At 43.2% G+C, this 10,841-nt stretch overlaps 1 protein-coding gene across 1 annotated transcript in view; it reads left to right on the top strand.

Annotated features, from left to right (window-relative positions):
* Positions 1-200, top strand: part of FGFBP3 (fibroblast growth factor binding protein 3) — a 1,367-nt gene extending 1,167 nt beyond the window's left edge. Inside the window, exon 3 of the mRNA XM_042018502.1 lies at positions 13-200. Within this exon, the coding sequence (XP_041874436.1) occupies positions 13-200 (188 nt within the window). The remainder of the gene's footprint in view (positions 1-12) is intronic.
* The last annotated feature ends 10,641 nt before the right edge of the window (positions 201-10,841 follow it).

Here is a 10,841-nt window from a genome sequence, read left to right as displayed (position 1 = left end):
GCGCCCCGGGAGCGCCGCTCAGCGCCCGCCTCTGCGGCCCGGGCCGGGCGCCGCCCGAGGCGCAGCTGCGCCTGCTGCCCGACGCCGGCCCGGCCACGCCGGCCCCCGCCCCGGAGCCCCCCGAGGAGCCGGGGCAGACCTACTGCGCCGAGCGGTGGCACTCGCTGTGCAGCTTCTTCGTCGGCTTCTGGGAGGGCTGAGCCGCCCCGGCCCGCGGGAAGGAGCGCGGCCGTCCGGCCCCCGCACCCGGACGCTCCTGGCCTCGCCTGCCCTCAGCCACCGCCGCCAATACCCCCGGACTCTGTCCGCTCTCTTCTTTTACTCCCCAATAAAGCGGTAACTATTTTGTGACAAGAACCTCGCCTAATTCTTTGTCTCGTCAAAGCCCGGTAACACCTGCAGCTCTGTAACAGTGTGTGACTGACCCGGGTGAGAGCACCTAGGCACAGCTCGTGCATTCAAGTACATTGTCGTTTTTCAGAGGACATAAATACGAAGACGGTTGTCCGCCCCCCCCCAAAATCTGTTTCTATGAGCTTAAAGTTACGCTGGAATCACCCAAGTAGAAAACCACACATTTATACCAGAATAAGAGACAACTGAGACCTCACTAAACAACAAGTCCTAGAAAATTTTTTCTTGCTGACAGAGTTTTCAGAAGCTATATGAACCAGCCCTGTCCTATTTCCCACAGAACAGTTGGTCAACTGTCTCCAAACAGGAGCTTGAACAGAGCTGGGTGAGAAGCCAGCTGCGAAAAGGAAGATTAAGAAACTAATAAGCATCTAGGTACACAAACTGGATTTAGGAGATGAATGATATTTCACCCAGCCCATGGCGTAGTGTTGAAGTAGGCAAGTTGTTTTACCAAGGAGAAAGAGGGGTTTGAGATGTTAAATACTTTATCCACACAAAATGGGGTACATTTTGGTAAGGAAAGCTGAAGTTTTCCTCAGCTGCCTGGGGTCCTACACAGCCCCAGACACCTACCCATGACCAGGAACAGTTGCAGACTCTTTCTGTACAGTTTTAAAGAGGGCTGTGAGAAAGCCACCAAGAAGTAATAAGGATCTGCCCAGTGGCTCTCACGAGGATCTGGACTGTTGCATGCAGCTCTTGGTGCCAAGGCAGTTTCATTTACAGCAAATAGCTGGATAATCCTCAGCAGCACTATGCAAAAAGCTCCATCATCACTGAGTGCGATTTGGATGACTATATTTTTTTTTAACAACTGCTTGCTTTTCCTTCATGTGTCTGTCACCCAAGCAGCCACAAAGTGGGCTGCTGGCCAGAGCATTGCACAGTACCTTGCAATAATGCTCAGCTTTGTTTTATTTCCATGGCCCTGGCATGGCAGCTTTGTGTAGTGCTGCTAGAGCTTGCATTTCTCACCATCAGATGCAAAGGTGGAACACCATGGCAACCAAGCTGATTACCCACATCACTCTGCATTTAAAAACCCAACCAGGAGCTCTGAACAAATGGATTGTTTACCCAAGAGGGAGAAGAAAGAAGAGTATCCCTTGCTCTATGTTTAACCACAATATTCCCCTGAGTCTCCAAAATAGCTCAAAGTCTTCCTTTTAGCACCACTAACTAATGAAATACAACAACCCAAGAGACTATATTAATTGCATTTACTGTGGCTAATAACACCAATGCCTAGTGCTGAATAGCAAACATATACTCAGTTTTTCTACTGAAAAGCTGATCTGCACATCCCAAAGGCTGGAAAACCATTGTGAGACCCTCCAATCTGTTTTTAAGAGGGACGATCATAGCTTTTTGCTTCCTATTTCAGCATTTTCATCCTCTCCCACGATTGGATAACAGCTGCCACCACAAGATAAGGCACCCAAAGCCAGAAATGCTTTGCAGTCAAGATCTTCACTTCCAACAGAAACTGTTCCTTTCTAGTCCTGTGGCAGCTCCACAGGATGTACATGTTGTGCTGCCCACACCCACCCCCAGATTTCAGACCCCCAAATCTGCCCCTGCACCCACCCTTTACCTCTGCTCTCCCACTGCAGTTCTAGCAGCCCTTCACCACTCTTCTGGTTCCTGTCATCCCATCCATCCCTCCTCGGTGCCTCCTGACTGTCCTCAGAAAGAAGAGGCAGTGTGGCCAACCTACCAGACCCAAACCCTCACTGTTTATCCTGTAGGCCTGATAAACTCCTTCCTCCCTGAAGAAGGTGGTTCTGGGCATAATTAACCTTTCCCACATGCAGCTGCTGCTGTGGTTGTCATCACGAGGGTGCTGCCAGCTGATATATCAGGACACTAGGTCTGTTTTTTAAGGAAAAGCATAAGCTACCTTAAAACAAAAACAAATTATTGACATTTTAGCTTTGGGAAATTGAATTCTGGGAGCTCTAACTCAGGAAGTTTTCAGAGGCAAAAAAAAAAAAAATTAAAAAAGCATTTTTTTGCCATGTTGTACACAGCATTGTTTTCTTTCCTCTGGCTGCTGAGCTCATCTCAGTATCAAGAGGTTCCAACAGAATCTCAAAAGCTGGCAATTCCATTTATTGATTTTCCTTTGGAGAGAAATCAATGATTCTGAATCTGGGCATGCAATTAATGTGTCTGGCTCTCTTTACACACAGAAAGCCCTTGATCCTGTTAAATAGCACTAATCTCTTTCATCAAGTTCTGATTTTGAAGGAAGAATTACAAGATGTTACTCTAATTTGCAAGGTGAAGGAAGGCAGTAAGCTGTCTGGCTGTGTGTAGCAATCCTTTTCTATAAAGTGACATCAAAAATTAGTAAATGGAATAACTCTTTCATCACTGTCTGAGCAGAGCTTTTCCCAGGATGGGTCTGGAGTTGCAGACCCCAGACTTTGAGTGGTTCAGTCTTTAGTCTCAGTCCACACAACAGGAATTACTCTTTCCTGGGTTCTGCACTAGGCACTTCCTTCTGGAAAATGCTGATTTTCCCTCTCAGTCATGTCTTCACAATTCCTCTGAATTCAGAGGTTCAACAAGGGAAAACTGCTCAGGCAGTCATAGTTCAGCCCTCAGCTCTACCAGCTGTACTTGCCTGTATTTGCATATTTAATATTTCCACATATTATCATTTGACATTGATGTTTCCTACTGGAGTTTATGACCAACCTGTGCTGGGGCAGCCTGCAAAGGGATGCAATGTTTTTGGAGATTTGTGGTGCAATTTAAAAGCCATCAGACTATTAACAAATAAGAATAAGGAGGAGGCACAAAAAGAAAAAAAAAAGAAAAAAATGAAAAAGAAAAAAAAAGCAACTATTCAAGTCAGAGCTGGTTGGATAACCGAACCTGAAATCTTTGGGAATTTCTCTTTAACTGCCTCTGACATATTTCAGGCCTCCCTTGTGCTGTGAGCCCTAAGATTTACTGTAAAGCCAAGCAGCACACAAGGTGAGTGAATGGCAGGCTTTGTCAATTTGCCGAACAACAAATCCCCTCCTTTGTAATAATCTGGATTTTTAAGAATTCCAAGCTCAGCTCATGAACACAGTTACATGAAAGAGGCTTTTAACCATACAGTTACAGAGTTTAGATTAACTCTCCCAGACCTCACACTCCTTCCTTATGTGGAAGGGATCTGTTAAGTACAAGTATGTATAAAATATCTACAGCTTTAGAAATAATTTCAGGGCTTAGCCTCATCCGGTCTGGGCTGTGCCTTGTGAAGTGTGGACAGTCTGCACTGCCTCTCAGAAGGCAGATATTTTGCTCAATTTATTTCAAGCCCTCAGCAGGTAAATGATGCACATTTCTTGGAGGGGGGAGGGCATGAGAGGGGAGGCAGGTGCAGCCCGAGCTCAGCCCACATCCCTGATGGCTGAATAGCGGCACAGCCCGAGCACCGGGCTCTGATGGGACCCGCTCCAGCCTTCCCTGGGCAGCCCCATCTCCCCCAGGCTCTCACGGCCCCAGCCAGCAGGGACAGACACTGAGGGTTGGCCCCCAGGGTCTCAGCACCCCAGGGAAATACACAGCATCTTCACTTACATAAATAAACAAACAAACAAATAAATGTGTATATATTAAAAAAACCCCAAAATATCTCTTTATAGATGTATTTCAGAGCTCTGTCCTTGCTGCTGGCCCTTGCACCCTGGACAGGCACATGCATTTATTTAACAAGGGCTCTGCTGCCTGCTGGGGCACACACAGCACCATCCCACACCAGCACCTGGGCGTGCAGTTCACTCACTCATTTTACACCCACTCTAGAGCTGTTGCATCAGCCTGAGAAGCTTTTGTGTTAATCTATTAGAGGAAACCTAGGAATAATTGCTCCATATAAAGTAAGACTTTTTAGAACTAAGTTATAGTTAATTTTAGACTCTAACATGGCATTATTTTCTGTTTTGTTTGGCATAAAATGAGAAAATGTTTGATGGAAGTGTCATGGCAAAACACAGAACTAACTAATATCTTATTACATGTTCACAAAGTACTAAAATACCTATTTAACAGAGGAAATCCGTAGGACAAAGTCTGGACCAATTATAGAGATCCAAATCCTAAAATGTTAAGTTCTATGTAGTATCTACTTCAGTACACATTCTTAAGCTAATAAAAAATGTCTTAAAGCATCTTATTCTCCAGATTATTTACCCCTATTTAGTCTGACTACTGGACTCAGCAGATATTCTCTCATGAGTAAACAAAAGTCTTAGGTCCCAGAATGTCTATAGGGCTTGAATTACTGATTGAAAAAGAACAAAAAAATCCCACAGTAATTTCTTTTTTTCAGACTGCAGTTGTAACTAGAAAATACATGAGATGTATCATCCTCAGATGATACATGCATGAAAAGCAGGAGAGGAAAGTGTAGTGACTAACCTTTTAAAGCTGTGCTTCTTTTCAGATTAAAAAAGTACTGTGCACTTCCCAAAGTCACCATCCTTAGCAGCAGCATGATTTGCACTAACAGGAATAAATATAGCCTTAACTCCAAGTGTTTGCTGCTTCTTTTTTATTTTTAAGAGCAAAACCTTCCAAAATTATGAATAAATTTATCACTAGTATTCTTTTGATGGGAAAAGAGTAACAAGACAGCCACACAAGAGAGTATTATTTCATGTTAGTCGAGACAAGATGTTGAGGATTTAGAGCTGATCTTTTGTTTCTGCTCAAAGACAAATGGTATAAAATTTATATGCATGCTTCTGTCCTGACAGCAAAGGGCTTCAGCACGACTCTCGCTGAGAGCTAATGGCTCTTGGGGATGCTGCTCTCTGAAGTCCCTCGGCATGAAATGGTCTCTTGCAATTCATCTCCCGTTAATAGCAGCTCCAAGACTAGTCTTTTTTTTTTTTTTTTTTTGAGTTCTTTTATCCCTGGCTGAAGCTGCCTGTGTTCTCATTGGAGCCGAGAGGGTGTAGTGTGAAGGTTTTCTCCTCTCAGCTCTATTCTCTCGCAACCCTCAGCTGACGTCGGGACAAGCTGGAGGCCCTATGGCAAGCAGGGCCTGATGTCATCCCACCCAGCACGGGGCCAATGAACGCCTGCAGCCCCCGCCCTGCCACACATGGACACACCGACAGCATCTCAATGGCCTCGGGGCCCTTTGGAGCTTTATTGGGCCATGGCAAATGGCAGGTGCAACGGGACGGCTTCTTTCACTGCGCGTTCCTGAGCTGGGAACTTTGTGGTGCCGTGGTCACGTAGGACAACAGCAGCAGAAAACAAAAAGTAGTTTGGTTTAAAAAGGAGGTTTTTATAGACCTAAGGGAGATAAAGCTTCTATTTTCACTTCTGGGAGGTGAGGCCATGTGCAGGGGGCACCTATGGGGACAACACATGACTGGGACACCAAGCGGCTCCATCTGGCCCTTTCTGCCAGCACTAGGCTGGTGGGGAGAGCCCAAATCTCCTGGCATTGGTTGCCTTCCTCCTTTTAATGTGGCCATGTGGTAAACATGGCTTAGTAATGAAATAACATCACAAAATTAGGAGTATAGGCCTAATGCTACCACGATATAATCTGTCACATCTTGGTCTGCTTGTTACATAGGTCCTCCTCGCCTGCCATGGTGGTGCAGACGTTTCACTGCCTTCTTCATGCTCTTTGCTGCCTCAGGAGATCAGACTCTGATGCTCATGTATGTTTCCACCTCTCTAGTTCCTCTGCCCACAACCTGATGGAGTGGTGGGACTCTCAGAGATGCTAATTCCCTTCAAATTATTCAAACTAAGGTGCCAGTATGGAGTAGGCTTCTTGAGGGAAATTTGGAGCTAACCCCTGAATGAGGTTAATGAAAATATTTCCATCACACATCAGTTGCAGAAGTCATTTGCACTTGAGAGGAAGCACCAGTTAATTTTAAATCAGTGGAAGTGAGAGTAAAAAACTGGCATACGTAACTTGGAAAATTAGGCTGGAAAAGTCAATTTCCTGTAAAAGGATAGCTCATTTATTTTTTATTGTTACAGTCTAAGTAAGGAATAAGTATATATAAATACTCTTTGTAAATTTGAAACAGTGATTTGTTGGATGCCCTCTCTTTTCTAGGCACTTTGGGAATCCTGTTCAGCACATGCTTGTGCCACTAACCCAGTTATCCCACACAGGCACCCCAAGGCTGGGGAACATTGCTGACGCCATCACCTTCAGCCAGCAGAAGGTGTCCTTGCAGCTGGAAAAGGCAGCCTTGTCCTTCTCCTTGTTTGCTGCTGCACATGTTGCTACATCAGTGCAAGTGTTTATGCAGCCACATCAGAAATGAGATCAGGGAGCCAGGCTGGTTTGAAGCATTCTGGGGCAGGAGTGGTTTCAGCTGGGTCAGAGCCCCCAGGTGCTCACATGACCCCGAGGGAAGGATGGCAGGGTAGCTGAAGTGGGAGCCAAAGACAGCCAAGCCTGGCTCTTTCAGTGACAGGACTATAATGGTGCACCTAAGATGCATTTTACATCCTTCATTATCACTTCTACCCACCCCAATGGCTAAGAGCCAGACTGGGGGCTTGAAGGGATGATGGTCACTCTTGGTGGCCGGTGCTCTTGTATGGAATCTTCCAGTGCTGGCCATGCTCTCGCCCCACCAGCTCTGCCATCCCACAGGGCCCCACCAGCCCTCTCTTCCTCCCCTGTTGTCAGCCTCGGCCTGGTGCTGCCTGGGGCTCAATGTCTCCAGCCAAGACCCTTCCCTGCCCCCCAGGAAGAGGCTTTGTCCTGTGCCACCACTCAGGCAGACCACTGGGAGCTTGTGAGGAGTGTGTGGCCATTGTCACTCAGCACACAAAGCAAACTGAAACCATCTCCAGTCCAGTGACAAGCACAAACAATATTTTAGCAACACTGGATGATCACCATTGGAAAAAAAAAAAAATCATGTTGTCTAAGTCTTGTGTGGGGAGGGGATGAAGGGACAGGGATTTAAGGCCAACAGAGTTTTCAGGTAAGTTTCTATTAATTAAATTAACCTTTCCAAGACCTTCAATAATTGCTTGAGGCTGTAGAAAGGTAGCTTCTGTCAGATCTTCTCTCTCTAACTCCTAGGGACAACTTTTGTGGACTCCCATAGAAAAGCGTGATCACTCAACTTTGTGTGTATCTGTGTGAGCTCACCCCAGGGAAGAGCATCCTTTCTTGAGTGAAACGGCTTTTACAACTACTGCTGCTCTTGAGTTGCATTAAGGTTGTAGCTGGAAGAAGTCAAAGCAAGAAGTATGATTTCTGCTGTGTTTGTTTAACCAACATAGCTGTGCCACTGCCAAGACTGGAAACGTGTAGGATGTAAAGGGAGAAAGCCCCCACTGCCTCCCAATCTATTAAAATGAGCCACCAACACAATACTAATGTGGTAAGTCAGGGCAATATGCAAATGGCTGCATGTCCCAGAAACCCTAATCCTATCAAGAATGCAGAAGATGTTAATTTGACCATCTTTCACAGCTCATAAATCTATCTGTAGCAAAGCAAGGCTGCCAGATCTCATCCACTAGCACTTCTTTGAGGCTGGCAGTCTCTGCATAGATGCCCAATCATGCCTCAGTAAAGACCAATAAAGAGCATTGTTCATGTGGCCTGAGAGCAGCTTCTCACATTTTGCTACAATAGAGGAAAACAGTGGGAAATGTGAATGACTGATTGGCAGAACTGGTGGTCTTGGTTTGCCCTGCCTTCCACATAGGGAGCTGTAGATTTCACATGCATTTTTCATCAGCATGCAGATTAGTCTACCTTGTTCTCAATAGTTAGTGGTGTATGTTCCCCAACTTAATTTTTTGAATCCTAAACTATAAATACAAGCTGGACATCATTCCTTTTCTCTCAGGCAGATACTCCTTATTTATTTCAAACTACTTAAAAGAACAAGCAGCTTTATTATTACGTGATCTTACTCCTAAGATTTAACATCGGGAGTAGAAACATTCTATTTCAAAGCAAGCAAAGGTCTGTAAATAAAATACCTCTAGAACTATATACTCATTTTATCCTTCTCAAATACAAGCTTTAAAATTACCAGTTGCAATTTTGCTTCTTTAATGCCAGCCAGAATTAATCTAATTTTCACAATGAGGGTGGTAAAACAGTGGCACAGGTTGCTCAGAGAGGTGGTAGATCCCCCATTCCTGGAAACATTCAAGTTGGACAGGGCTTCAAGCAACCTGATGTAGTTGAAGATGTCCTTGCTCATTGCAGGGGTTTGGACTAGATGAGCTTTAAGGATCCCTTCCTACCCAAACCATTCCAGGATTCTATGATAATTTACTTTTAAAAAGTGTATATTGAAAGCACCACAGCAGATATTTTTGTGTGAAGTTACCTGGGAGCAAGGTGGGTGAACCTTATTTTTATGAACTGAAATGCCTTTCAGCTTCTCAGTGGATATCATGACTATCACAGAACTCCATGTCAAATCACTTCATGACAGAGTTGGGCTAAAAAAAGAAATGAAACAAAATTATAAAGAATGATGCAGAGAAACAGGAATTTCCAGCAATAAAAATGACATGTGACTGTCTGCTATTACAGGTACAGACATCCCCATGGAAACTGCTGTTCATTTAAGATGTGTGCATTCCTGTCACAAGCCACCCACATAATTTCATTTTAGATCATGAACCTGCAGCCCCACACAACAGATTTCTCATGCTTCTTCAGATCAGACAGAGGGTGTAGAGAGGGGCAGGCTCTGAACCGAGAAGCTGAGGTGCTTAGTACTGGCAAATCTCTGCTCTCTGCAACAATGGAGAAGGTGCAAAAGGCAGCCAGTTAAATAAATAATTCTGATGGGTCTAAAGAGACAAAATGCTACAAAAAAGAAGAAACCTGAATAAAGTCAGTTTTAAAACTAAAGGACATAAGGAATTTGCTTGGGAAATCCTGGTTGCATTTTACTGTTAGAATTAGATATGACAGGGGATGATATATTGTGAATATGAGATAACTATTCTGCTTGATAATCTTAAAACACCAGTATTGCTAAATTATGGTATAAATATAGTGCTAAGTAATTTTTCTGAGACTAACAGAATTATGAGGCAAATGTGTGTTTACAGATATAATTCATTATACTAAAACTAGTAGGTCAGTGAGTCGAAACCCACTATTTTAACAGTATGTTAAATAGGATAAAGATGCTGAACCACAAACTCCACAAAATCTGTATTCAGTCTGTAACAAAATCTGTAAATTCAGTCCAGTGAAGGAGACATATTAAGAACTATTTTGTAGTGTTTTTTTTTTAAAAAAGGAGAATATGTTATTTATTGATATTGCAATAAACCATCTGTAATACATAACAATGCATCCTATTATACAAGCAATAATAATTAAGCTATTAATTGTACAAAGTCACACCATTATTTGTTCTTCTTTACAAAAACCTAAACACAACTGAAACTTGATATATGAAATATTTAACTCATACATTTTGTTCAACTGCTTTACTGAAAAGCTAGTATTTCTGAGAGAGAGGAGGGAAGTCTCAGAAGACAGAGAGCAGGCATACCTAAAGCCATGAATTTAAGGATCATTTTGTAGAAGTCCTTGGCTCCTAAAATTTGTCACATGTACAAGGTTCTCATATCTCTTGCCAAGTATTGTTGTGATTTCAGTATTTCTGCTGGACTATGACCCCACAGCAGAAATTTTAAGTACATGTGGTACTTACAATAAATAAAACTATCCAAAACTTTAATGCATATCCCTGAATAAAACTATTTACAGTAAGTGTGAAATTTTCCTTTTAACTGAAATATTCCACTTAACTGCTCCAGTCTGAAATTACTATTTCTTTATCTTATAAATATCTGTTCTTTTTATTAGTGTTCTCAAATTTATAATTGACTAAGAACACTATTAATAGCAGTTGGTATTTCAGAAGTGCTTTGGAATATGGTCTAATACACAATTACATAAAAAAGCAGGTTTCCATATTTGTTGAATCCTATCCATAATGGGTTATTCCCATTAGAATTCCCCCGGGGACTTATATGTTCTGTGCTAGCATTGATGATTGCTTGAAATGAGCTAGCTCATCATTCTGCCTCTCCATCTCATTTTGAGTCTGATTATACAAATGGCAAGAGGCTTTTAAAGTTACTCAAAATGCTTACATGGCATATATATGTAGGATGTTGGATAGAAGGTTCACTGTAAGTTTATTTCAGAAATTCAGCAATCTGACACACTTAAGAGCAGCACATTTCTCTAATTTTGCCTCCTTATCAAGACTCTTGGTGCCTTTCACTCTAATTTAGCCTGGAATTTTTCAGACCTTGTGGTGTACTGCTGGCCAGATTTTCTCTGTTAATGCAGTTGCCACCATTCTGAGATGCTCAGTCAATTACCCACACCCCTGCTCCCTCCTTTTTTTTAAACCTTTGTTTTCAAG

Source organism: Corvus kubaryi, unplaced genomic scaffold, assembly GCF_017639235.1.
Source record: "Corvus kubaryi isolate FWS band 111438036 unplaced genomic scaffold, C.kubaryi_AGA036_p1.0 138, whole genome shotgun sequence".
In the NCBI taxonomy this organism is placed as follows: Eukaryota; Metazoa; Chordata; class Aves; order Passeriformes; family Corvidae; genus Corvus; species Corvus kubaryi.
This window is presented reverse-complemented; position numbering and strand designations above follow the sequence as displayed.